Source organism: Ochlerotatus camptorhynchus, unplaced genomic scaffold (genome assembly GCF_037179485.1).
Source record: "Ochlerotatus camptorhynchus isolate MF236.1 unplaced genomic scaffold, CSIRO-AGI_Acam_v1.1 ptg000036l, whole genome shotgun sequence".
In the NCBI taxonomy this organism is placed as follows: Eukaryota; Metazoa; Arthropoda; class Insecta; order Diptera; family Culicidae; genus Ochlerotatus; species Ochlerotatus camptorhynchus.
In genome coordinates, this window is record NW_027040527.1 from 604,922 (window position 1) to 618,520 (window position 13,599).

Genomic DNA, 13,599 nt, shown 5'->3' on the forward strand with positions numbered 1-13,599 from the left:
CCTATGGAAATCCTATATGCCATGATTGGAACACATCATAATAGGAGCGTATAGCCATGACTGGTACATCTACCCTACATCATTATTCCATACATCAGCTTGAATTACGTTGATCGATATTACATTTTTTTTTGCTGTGCACTACACCACCGGAGCCAGCAAAGTTCAACAATCCATCGTTGCTTATGCCTTTGTTGTCGTTTGGAACCAGTTTTGCGAGGTAGGTGACGATTGTGCGTATTTCTCGCGTAAATTTTGAAAAGGGCCTAGCCTGAACAATACGTAAAGAGCAAATTGAAACATTGTACGTCGCGTGAATGTGGAACTTAATGAAGGCCTAAGTACTTTTTCGTAGTTTTTAGTTTTCGGATTTGAAAGATCGTCGGTTACAGTGGCCTGCTTACTGAGCAGAAAAACGCGGTCCCAGGTCCTTACATATCAAAGAGATTTATAGTAAAATCGCTTGTGTATCGTGTATTTTGCGAAACTCGTTGTTGTCGTTGGTTCCGGGTTTGAATGGATACAAAAATTTGAGCAACGGTATTATGTGATATGAGGGGCTCGGTGGCCTTAGAGCAACCGTTTTTGCTTACTGAGCAGAACATCATGAGTCTAATCTCAGGCCCATCCACAATCAAGATTCGTCAATCGTTTTATTTGTTAATATGACTACATGGTAATAACAGCAACTCGGTGATTAAAAAGGTGCTCGTCTGCCTAGTGGCAAACGTTTTTGCTTACTGAGCAGAAGACCGTGGGTTTAGTCCCAAGCTCCTTCGCGTTATATGATCGTTAGGACATTAATTCAGCTTATCGTTTACCAAAACGAACCCTGCTGCAAACCCAACCCTCTTATCCAACATCCCAGTGATTCCTCGTGGAAGTGCAGAGGTGTTCTCGGCTTCCATCAAAGCGAGTGTCATGTCAACACAATCCTTCCCATTCCTTTCTTGACCTGTGTTCGGGCGCGGCCGGCGCTGGTATTGCCTAATTCAAGATCACCAGTTTTTACACATTGAGGATGATTGCTAGTCCCAAGCATCGTCTATTGGTTCTCTGTGTAATTACAGCTGATCTGGCAATAACAGAGTAGCAACCGTGGGCGGTCAATCAAGCTCAAGCTCAAGCAAGCTACATGGTAATAACAACAACTCGATGACTGAAAAGGAGCTCGTTTGCCTAGTGGCAAACGTTTTTGCTTACTAAACAGAAGACCATGGGTTCAATCCCAAGCTGTTATATGATCGTTAGGACATCAATTCAGCTTATCGTTTACCAAATGAACCCTGCTGCAATCCCAACCCTCTTACCTCCCATCCCAGTGCACAGTGGTCCAGAGTGAAATTTGAAATTTCTCATGAAAGTCATCTTCTAGAGACTTTTAAAACTCTTTAAGACGAATGTTTTACAGCGAAATATGTTGCCTGTATCTCTTCTAATAAAAAAGATATACCCGAACATAGTAAAAAAAAACATGAATAAATTCAAATTGATTTTATATGAGTTTAGAAAATAACATACCTCAATTTTTTTTTTCATTTTATTGATAATAACATAGTGCATATTTTCAGTATAAAAAAGTCAATAACTCTTGATCGACGAAAGATATTGACAAGCTTTGTGGGGCAAAAATTTGCGCCTTCTTAAGATCTAAAAATTATTTGAAGACACCTTTGCTGAGAAATTCGGAATAGGAAAACTAGAGCAAAACAACTGTTTTTTTAGAACCACCCTAACGCAATTCAAGAAAATAGCTCTAAATCGGCCAATTTAAGAGATACAAAAAAGTTGTTTTCTTCAAAGTTGCTCAGCTATAACTTTGCCGAAGAATGTATACCTTAATTTATTCAAACAAATAAGTTAGATTTTTGATTTTAATGATAATAGGAACCACCCTAGAATTCAAAGTCATAAAAATGAGGGCATAACTATAAGGAACAACTTTGTAGAAGAGACTTTTAGTCTAAAGTTTCAATTTCAGGCTCAAAACATATCATTCCACCTAAATCTGCATTCTGGACCACTGTGAAGTGATTCATCGTGGAAGTGCAGAGACTCCTCGGCTTCCATCAAAGTGAATGTCACGTCAACATATTGACATTTCTTGACCTACGTTGTTATTGCCTAGTTTGAGATCACCAGTTTATACACATTGAGGATGAATGCTGGTCCCAAGCATCGTCTATTGGTTCACTGTGTAATTACAGTTGATCTTGCAATAACAGAGTAGCAACCGTGGGTGCTCAATCTGGTTTTAAGCTAACGTTAAGGTTCTTTAACAAGTACCTTACCGTATCAAAATAAACAAGGGGATCCCAACTTTTTTCGTGTACCGTAAAACGGGGTATCTTTGATAATGCGGGTTACTTTGATAGTATAAAACAAAGATTAAATTTACTCGCTGTGCTTTTTATAAATTAGAAGTATTGGTTCCATATTGTAGCTTAGGGTGTTTCCGTTGATATCGTGTATAGTTTTTATTACATATTTTACAAACATATTAAAAAACAATTTTCGTATTTTTCGCCTGTTTGAAAAAGCACTGAAACCATCACTTATGAAATGTATTTCTGATATAGGCATAACAAATTCAATGTTGTATTCTTATTGCCTATGATGTTTTCTGATTATATACTCATTCAAAGTTTCATATTTAAAGAACTAAATTGTTTGAGCTTCACTCATTTTTTTCTACATTCATCGAGCATTATCAAAGTAACCCAAAATCAAAATACTGATGTTTGGTCACAAAACTAAAAAAAATAGTGCAAATGCTTTAATTTTTGTTCAACAGTTTACTAACGAATTAACTCTTGGATCATCAGTACTTGTTTTAAAAATATAAAATTTGAAAAGTATTCAAAGCTGCAATAAATATTTAGAATATACTTTAAAAAACTATCAATGTTACCCCATTTTACAGTACACAAAACTGGATGGTTAACATAGCTGACCGTCGAAAAAAAAACCAAAAAAGAAAGAAAGGAAGAAAGGAACAAAATGGTGTACCGCCTGCGCCTCCCAAGAAGATTTAGAAAAACTCAGCACAACCACCATCCGAGAATTTTGGAAGCAAAAAGGATTCATATTGGCCGCTGCTGAAATTCCACAATGAAAAGGTAAAATAGCCATAGAATCGATTTTGCTATCTTTAAATATCTTGAAAAAACTGGCATTTGAAAGACTATTCCCAACCCCGCTTGTCATATTGGAACACAATAAACCTCGGCGAAAATTGAAGCAAAAACCTCGTTTACGCAAAACCATTTCACATCACAAACAAACCAGTTCCGCGCGCTTTCTGTTTCTGATCCTAAAACATTCATATTTCCCCACAGCAGTAAACTCCTACACAAGTGCGGAATGCGAAACAACCCTCTCAGCCAGGTTCAACAACAAACACAACAAGTACCATGAACTTCACTCGCTGTTAGTTGCTCCGTCACTGGTCCTGACACACGAGCATTATCGTTGGGATGGAACTCTTTCATTGCTCATAAAAGTGTTCTATGTGAGTAAGCGTGGATTCTGTTCCTCCCCGTGGAATCCTGACACGGATCGACATGCTCTGCATCGAAGATGAATACTTATAGTGTGGATGATGACTTGGGTACACAATCAGAGCAATCATCGTTTGAAGGTAAGCACCTAGCACGGCAAGCATCGCCGTGGTAGGAAATTGCATATATATTGCATCAGATATGCAAACGATGCGAACTAGAAAACTGCATTATCCTGTCTGCTCTCACCTAGCCTGATGCATTAGTGAGCGTTTTTATATAGCGTTCGCTTTAAAACTTTCCGTACAAGCATTACCCTCGACGACGAATGGCCTGGAATATGGATTTTAATCTCACAAAATATTGCATCCATTTTTCTCTCCTTCCTCCGCAGCATGGATGCAATTTTAATCTAAGTAGATCACTTCAAAAGCACTCGAGGTAAATTGAACCAGCGTACCGGATGATAAATGCCTTCGAGAAAATCACAGAATATTACATGTTATGTAATGTTTCGTTTTTCAGTTGGTTATTTTCCTGTAAGGTATGTACTCACATTTCATCAAATCCCTCGTCGCTGGAACTGGAACTGTTTCCGCTGGAAGACGCATTAGGAAAAGGAAAAGAAAAGACAATGAAAGCTTAATTAGTGACGTTGCTTATTTTGAGTTTTCACAGCTGAACCTTTCAGCCAAGTGAGTATTGTTAGAGTACACAACAAAAAATAAACATGCAATCAAACGTGGACAGCTTCCGAACGTGAACGTGTGTTAGTAAAGTTTAGTATCGACTCATGCAATAAAAAAAAAGAAGCATTGAAACATAGTTACCTGCATAGATGACAAAAGCATTTCAATTTAATGTGAGATTTATCCAGCTTACTTTGAAAAACTTAAATAACCAAAGCGAACAAAGCCACAGCTACCACCAAGACACAATCTTCAATTAGTCTAATTTAATAATAAGTGATTGTCGTCTATACCTACGGAGTGTACGGTAGCCATTCTCAGCATACAGCTAAGTACGAGAAGCAACCCATGAGACGGAGCATAACTGCAAGAAAGCACGAAGCCCCAGTGGGCAACCACATTGAAAACGGAAGCGCAAATTTAATTCACAATAAAACAGGACACGGAATAATTAGGGAATTCGGCGTAAAAGATAATCAGCATCAACACAAAGCACGAAACGAAGCGAATTGTTTGCTTCTTATATTTTTCTTCTGGGGGTTTTGATAGTCATTGTTCGGCTCTTATGGTTGGTAAGCATGTAGCTTAACAATCGTAGTCGGAAAAACAGACGCATATGCATAAAATTTCTATAGCAAAACAGCACAATAGATACTGGAAGGCAGAACGGACTTTGTGGTTAAACTCAATTTCATGGTTAAACGATTTATGATGTTCTAAATAGGAGGTTAACCCGAGCACTTTCTACGATTTTGAGTGAAATGTTGCGGTCTTCAGTGAAATTGTTCCGATGGATAAGGCCTATTAGAGGGAGAACAACTCGTATGGAACTAATGTGCCATATGTTTTCAAATGATTTGCTTAGCATGACATCTTGACCAATTAGAAGGTTTCTGTCTTCGGCAAAGTTGTTCAAGCGCATAAGATGGCGAACATAACAGTTAAAAATTCTCTCACGAGGTGGTGCCAACTTGCTTGCTTTATCTTGCGACTTCGACTAAATAGAAGGTAGCGGTCTTAGACAAAGCTGTTCAGATGGATAAGATCTATTGGATGGGGAAAAGATGGAAGATTGCTGTCCTCAGTAAAGTTGTTTTGAATGACAAGAACTATAGTGTGGTGGACATCTCAGTTAAAAATTTGATTCACCACTTGCCCCAGATTTTGGCCCTAGGGCCTAAATTGAATTTAAAATAATTTGCCATTATTTTATTTGCATACATAGGGTAAATGTTGGCTTCGGCACCCATTGACTGTTTTCGGCAACCAAAATTTAAACGTTAATTTCACTATGTTTTCCCATCAACGCACTTCCCTGAATGTGTCCAAACGATTGTTTAGCCTTTCAACTTCAATCTGATTATATTTGAACGATCGAGCAATCCAGTAATGCTACATTTTTCTTCAAATAAAGCATACGCACTACAAAATGAGGTTGATTTCGAGTTGCCGATAATAGAACAGCTGGTTAACACGCAGTTCTAATGGGAAGGTTGCCGAAGAAAAAGAGACTGCCGACAATAGTCACACTCCCCTGAGAAGTTTGGAGCGTTGTAAAAACGCTTTCAAAACGTTTTGAAAAATCCTGTCGATTGGAATGGATAGAGAAGCAAGCAGCAGATGAATGTAAACAAACAGACACATCATATATGTGCGTGACGCTGAGAAAATGCTAGTAGAAGTGCAGACGCTGCTTAGATTGACGAGAATACGTAAATTCCCCTATATGGCAAAATCTTTGCTCTAACCTGGTATCGAAATACGTTTGGTAAATAATTAATAACATAGAAAATAAGGGTAGGATCAATTAGAGGACCACTAGGGTGAAAAACTGGCTCACTTAACCTAGTGCCATTATCAGGGCTGGTAGTAGGTAGGAGACGACGGGGTAAGACAGCTACCCTTTAGATTATTGAAACAATCAACTCTTGAAAAAAAAGAAATGATGCAGAGTTCTTTGCTATAATATAGCTTGTGTTGTAAAACACATTCTAGCTTGATAATAAGTCAAACAACAAAAACAAACATTCCGCATGACGGCGGCCTGCATTCTAGAGCTATCATATATATATGATTCGTGATAAAACATCATCAAATGAAAATGAAATTTTCAAAACATAAATGTTATTAGGGAAAGTACTCTAAAGATCAATAATCACTAAATTCATCGCAGAAATTTTATACAGTTTTGGTTAAATTTTGGATCAAGCTTAGGGTAGCCGTCTTATCCCGTCCTCCTCTATGTGATATAAAAGTAGTGACTTTTGAGACTAAAATAACAACAATAGTGACCAAATAGTGACTTTAAATCAATAAAAAAAGTGACCAACAATGACATTTATTGATCAATTCAATCTTTCGTTTATTGCGACCCTCTTCGAGAAATTGTATAAACTCACAACTAGTGATGCACCGAATATTTGGCCACCACAGAATTCGGCCGAATATCAAGCTCAAGCTCTGTGTCAAAATTTTGCCGGCCACTTGTTTGGAGAAAAATGGCAAAATATCGAGTAGCATTTCGGTATAAACGCCAATTACCTGGCTGCTCTTGCACAAATTTATGGGATCCTAGGATCATGTTTTATTTTTAAAATGCATGAAAAATGCGCATGATGGGTGGCAATCGAAATCAATGGAAGATTGGAACCATATCACATTTGCACATTTCACTAACACCAATAAGCCTGTTGGCCCGGACATTGCATCTGAATAACTTTGACAAAATTAGCAACCTTCTATCAATGGGAAAGACAACTTTGATGCAGGCTTGCTTCCACTCACTTGCTATAAAAAAATGTTTTTCGGAATTATGAAATCATTAGATATTATAATGATAGTTAGTAGTTGTAAGTCACAAGATAAGGTTGTAAACTAGGTGTTTGACACATAACACCTGTCATTATTGCTTTCAGTGCGTCACAATCAGCGATTTTACGATTCGTGAGCGGTCACTCTGAGTGAACGCTCACGAATCATAAATTCGCTGATTGTGACGCACTGAAAGCGAAAATGACATGTTTTATGTGTCAAATACATAGTTTTCAACCTCTTCTTGTTTCTGACAAGTACAAACTTTCATAAGAGCATCCAATGATTCCATAATTACGAAAAACATTTTTTTATAGCGAAGTGAGTGGAAGTAACCCTGCTTTGATGTAATTGAAAGTATTATCAAATAATCCTAAATATCAACGAAAATATTTAAGTACAGTCAACTCTCCATATCTCGATGTTCTGTGTCTCGATATGAGACTATTTTTTTCTATATGTCGATGGTAATCCCGGTCCCTTCAAACGGTCTTGTAAGCTATTCATGTTATTGATTTCCCCATAGCTCCATGGATCGTTCAATATCGATGTATGGAGAGTTGACTGTATTTTCAAAAACTAATATATGTAAAAGATAGAGCTTTTGGTGTTGAACAATGTTTGTTCTACGGATACTTTTATTTTTAGGTCTTAGTGAAGAAAATGAGAATTCCAAAAAATATTTTGATATATTCAACCATGATGTCCCGCCCCTGCCTTCTATTTAGTTGACAAGTTAGAAGTCACTCGCACTGCCTGATGTGAGACTCGAGTTCTGAACTGAGCTGTCTTGAACTGATACAATGGGTCTTGTTCATCTGAACAACTTTACTGAATACAGCACCCTTCTATCTAGTCGAGATGTCAAGTTAACCAAGCTATTAGAACCAAAATTTTAAATAATGCATGACTGGTAGCAGGTCATTTTTTAGTGACTTGGTCACTTTTTCCAGTCAGTCACCAAAAAGTCACTAAAGTAACTATTTCATAAAATTTAGTCACAATAGTCACCTTTTTACGATTAATATTGAGAGTAAAGGTCCCAACGCAATGGTAGGGAAAGCTCAACGACAATGGCAGCGCTGATCTGAGTAAGCCTGCTTGTAGGATAGAAAAGTAGTTAAAACCAAATTGACTCTGGTTAGACATCTTGGCGTCATTTGTGACAACTGTCAAACCTTGCCGCTGCTGTTCCACTTTCGCCCAAAAAGGGATGCCATTCATTTTCGAAAATTCGAAAAAAAAAGTGAATTTTCCTAGAATGCAGCTCTATTATTCATTTTATGACTCAAATAAGTCGAAATATGTATCTGGTCTATCACCAATTCACTTATTACAAAACCCAGTAACATTTACTTGATAATTCCCTAAACTTTTAAGTGATGCGAATTTGAAGATCATCGGACACTAGTGAATCACTTAAATGTAATCTCTCCCCCAAAACACGTAATATTCACCTGAATAGTATGATGGAAAATATCAACGTGTCTTTTCAGGTGAATTATGGTAGCTTTTCGTTGGAAAACTTTAAATATCTCAATGTAAAATAGCCAGAATATTGCGTTTAGAACTTTTTTCGAAACCTCTGAAAATTTGCCTGCCTCATACTGTTAAAATTGGGTTCTGTCGGTAGCGCTTTTTACCTTCCAGAAAAAAAAACGAACCCTATAAAGCTTATACATACTTCTATAGTAAAAGGAGTCTGAGAATGATCCCAATATCTAATGCTTAGTATGCAAAATCGGCCGCTGCTATGCCACCGAGCACAAAATACCACTGTGACAAATGGTCGCTCAAGCCCGGGGACTTTTAGCTATTCAAATGGAATATTGTCTCCGGGAGAAATCAGATGTTTTTGAGCCCAAGTCATCTTTAACCGAGAAAATCACCTATTTATCGTGTTACACTAGGGCGGAGCTTATTTTTGAATATCGCTCGGGAACATGTTTTTCAATGTGCCCAATGAATATTAAAACTAATTAAGTTACATATCACACGTTGAATGATGAACTTTTTCAGTAAATACGTGATTTTGTGACCGTGAAGAACGAAAATGTTGTCCATTTTACGATATCTTCGCTCGTTCTCGAGATATATGGCATAGCGATTTTCCCGCATATGGACTTACGCTTACATATTGATATATGTATCGCAATCAGCATCCTCGCAGAGAATGGAAAAATGCAAAAGTTATCCCAATTTTGAAGCCGGATAAAGATCCAGCTGAAGCTTCTAGCTAACGTCCAATAAGTTTGCTTTCTTCAATAAGTAAACTTTTTGAAAAAAAAATAATTTTAAATAGAATGATGCTTCACATCAATACAAACTCAATTTTTGCAGATGAGCAGTTTGGATTTCGCCATGGGAATTCAACTACTCATCAACTCTTGAGAGTTACCAATTTAATTCGTTCAAACAAATTTGAAGGCCACTCAACTGGAGTTGCTCTTCTAGACATAGAAAAAGCATTCGACAGTGTTTGGCAAGAAGGTTTGATTGCTAAATTGAAAATGTTTAATTTTCCACTTTATATAATGAAATTAGTTCAAAATTATTTAACTGACAGAACTCTGCAGGTAAATTATCAAAATTCCAAATCTAATCGACTACCTGTTAGAGCAGGAGTTCCTCAGGGTAGCATTCTTGGGCCTATGTTGTATAACATTTTCACTTCGGACCTCCCTGATTTGCCTCTGGGTTGCCACAAATCTTTGTTCGCTGATGACACAGGCATTTCCGCTAAAGGAAGAAGTCTTCGTGTTATTTGCAGCAGACTGCAGAAAAGTTTAGATATTTTCTCTACTTATTTACAAAAATGAAAGATTTCTCCCAACGCTTCCAAAACTCAACTTATAATATTTCCACATAAGCCTAGAGCTTCCTTTTTGAAACCTAGTAGTAGTCACATAGTCACTATGAACGGAGTTCCAATTTCCTGGTCAAACCAAGTGAAATATCTTGGATTAGAACTTGACCAAAAATTAACTTTTAAAGATCACATTGAGGGCATTCAAGCCAAATGTAACAACTATATAAAATGTTTGTTTCCTTTTATAAACAGGAAATACAAGCTTTGTCTGACGAATAAACTTCTAATATTTAAACAAGTTTTTAGACCGGCCATGCATTACGCTGTACCAATATGGTCTAGTTGTTGCACTACCAGGAAAAAAGCACTTCAAAAGATTCAGAACAAACTTCTGAAGATGATTTTAAAGTTGCCTCCCTGGTACAGTACTACTGAAGTAAATAGAATTTCGAATGTTGAGACTGATGTTACACCCTTCGGACCAAGTTCTCGAACATTCAATAGCGATAGTGTACGATATACAATACTATAAGCCATTTCATAGTAACATCCGTATAAACCTTAATACACCTAAAGCACAGCGTAGCAAATATGCGATCGTGGGCGTTTGTATGGAGATCAACCAATATATTTTACAGGAGCCACGAAAAAGAACTTACACAGCAAAACATTAATTTTAATATTACATCCAAGAGGATGCACTTCAATCATGTCGAAAATCTCATGTAATTTTTATGGCCACAAAAATAAACAAATGCAGTAAAAGCAGCAAATATATCATATTAACAATATGATCCATTCATGCCTTTTCCAAATGTTGCAATGGTGACCCGCAAAATATTGCTTCACGCACCATCTAGCGTTAAAAAGGTCAGCAACAATCATTCAATTACAATCGGGGGGTGCGAATATAGCACTTATTACAAAAGTAAGAGTCAAATTATTTTCATTAATTACATTGTGTATGTTACTTTAAAATATGTCTGACATGTCACAAATAAAATGCTGAAATATATTAATTTTAAATATTAAACAATTTTTCATTTGGTTTACCCCTCGTGACGATTAAAAAATACATTGCTAGCCTTTTTGGCCACAGAGGTGTTTTCATCACTAAACATTTGGTTCGCCAGCTGAGTGAAAGAGTGGATCATATTGTTAATATAATATATTTGAAAGCAGTGTAATGTCAGTTTATGCACTGAATTTATGATAATATGTAGTGTCCTTTTTGGCAAGTAATATTACACCATATTTTTTACACGATTGAAGTGCATCCACTTTGATGTGATATAAAAAAATAATTTTTTGCTGTGTAGGATTAGTCAACTGTTACAAACACAACAAAATCCAATTAACTAAGAGCCAAACCTATTGTTCGATGGTGATTGGTGATCGTGGCATCTATTGTTGTTTTTCTCGTACACCTAGGTAGCCCGGACTGTCGATTTTCATATACCAATCGCATCGGCTCAATGAATTGAATTAATATCGTGATTGGACATTAGGTTCCGGAGATATGACCAAAAAAGTTATATTCTACAATCAAACTGTGTTTCTCATTCACTTAGTTACGAGCGGTTTAAATGCAACTGATTTCATTTTATTTGCAAAAAATCGAGATGCATTCTTTAAAAAATGAGCCTTTAACCAAAGTACGTTACTTATCGTTTTTATAGCACACCCATTGAAATTGGACGCTTAGGCAAGCTCTGTAGCTACCGCGGTAAAGTACTTTTGATACTTCTACGGCTCCTACGCGCCTAATGACCATACACACCATCAATCATCATTACGAAATTCTAATACAAACTGAGCTATCCAAAAAGAGGGAAAACAAAATTGAAAACCATGTTCCCTTCTGTTTTCCGGTTACGTTCTTGAACCTAATTAAATTCCAAGCAGTTTTCTCTGTCCGGAGGGATAACTGCGTAAACAATCTCACAGGTTGTTTGTTCTCCAAAAATGGATACATCCGGAGGATGGACTTCCCAGAGCCAATCACTTTTGCAGCCTTTTTTCTGTTCCACGAAGAATGAAACAAAGGTCATGCTAAGGAATGATGGAGAGCTGGCATTTCGGTAGAGTTCCCCAGTGTATTCGCCTGCGTGCTTAAAACAAAACATCGACACGGTGGTAAAGAACGGTAATCCAATTTATATTACCGGAACGTCATCGATGACACTTCCCTCTCTATCCTTAAAATGAAACAGATACATTGTTTTTTTTTATCAACTCATTTTATGAGACCTCAGAAATCGATCTACTGACGGCTACCCAGACCTACCGAAGGATGAATTTTGTAAAACACCCACTTTGTTACACGATGGTACGACTGGTACGTGACTGGAAAAGGTAATTTAGTCGATACGGTAGCCAAAATTACCGACAGGCAAGAAATTCTCATTGCCTCAGAATGTGTCCGCCGGAAGGCAGAAGTTGTTTGTGTTTCAAAGTTTATACGGACAACCAATTGAAAAAAAAATAAAAATGAAAACATGGTGGAAGCGGTTGGGAATGGTCGCAAATTTATGACATTTCCTCACATTTCACGGTTTATGAAAACGGGAAAATTGCGCTCGTTGAACATTGCGGATTTGCGGTTCGCCATCGTGGTGTTATTTATTTATTCACGTTCTATGGCATTTGGGTAAATAATGATGATCGAAATTTGGAAGGCCGCATCAAACGCACGCAAGGAATGGCGGAAATTGAACTCTACTCTCTACTAGCAGGCACGTATTAGTGCTGGGTCAATTACTTTATCATGCTGTAAAGCTGATTCGATGGAATATTCTGGGTATAGGAAAATTCATTTGCATTTTTTATGAGGTTTGTTTGCTGCCGCCGTTTGATATTGGTGTGGAAATTTTGCTCTGCATCGGTTGAAAGATAAACATAGATGTACGTAATTTTCCAATTCTGCTCATAATCCACAACGATTTTTCCATCAACGGAAATATGTGTGGCATATTAGTATTAACAGCAATTTTAATATAGTACTGAAAATGGGATATAGTTTGGTAATTAAACTATCACCGAGTCAAGATCAATGAATGATGAATATTTATACTACATATCATTTATCTAAAGGATCAAAATGTCCTACTCTTCGCATGCAAACCCGCACCGTCATGTATATTAAGCCATAATTTGCGTTAATTAATACCACATCAAAGCAACGAGCGACACCCGGCAAAGAACCGAAATAGCTTCCTAGTAGCTCCAACATAAGAGGCGAGCCAAACGTGCTAATGTGTCTCCTCTCACCTTATACGTGCTTCTCATAAATCACACTCCCGTACAAAAATCGTGTTGCTGCGGTTCAAAGAGGGCTCGTCGTAGGTGGAACAACACAGACGACATTAGACAGGCATATCGTCTAAAGCCATCTAACATGGTACCTTAATATATTTACTCTTTTCTTCTAACACAGGAAAACTTTTGGCGCGTAACATCATTCGCCGAAGTCGTATAAGCTCGGTTCGAAATGTAGTGATATCGTTTTGCCATCGACCCCGACCGCGATGAGACGACGGTGGCACGCGGCTGTAATTTTAATCCTTATCAAGGAGTCAGCCTTTTAGAAATTGGTTAAACGTGCGAAATTGGGCGGATCATCGGATTGTTTGCGCCCACCAATATTAATCACTAGAATATGACAAACAGAATAGGCTGTATAGAGCAGGGTAGGACGATTTCGATATGGGTGCGGATAATAAGGACTTAAAAACGATGGTTGTTTGAGGAGTTATGCCTGGACAAAAATAAATGAATCGAATGGCATCAT

At 37.4% G+C, this 13,599-nt stretch overlaps 1 protein-coding gene across 2 annotated transcripts in view; it reads right to left on the reverse strand.

The window, feature by feature from the left end:
- Positions 1-13,599, reverse strand: part of LOC135710422 (transmembrane protein 65) — a 620,863-nt gene that overhangs the window by 525,699 nt on the left and 81,565 nt on the right. For both annotated transcript variants that reach the window (XM_065232997.1, XM_065233005.1), the window contains one exon: positions 4,057-4,098. In XM_065232997.1, the coding sequence (XP_065089069.1) occupies positions 4,057-4,098 (42 nt within the window). The remainder of the gene's footprint in view (positions 1-4,056; positions 4,099-13,599) is intronic.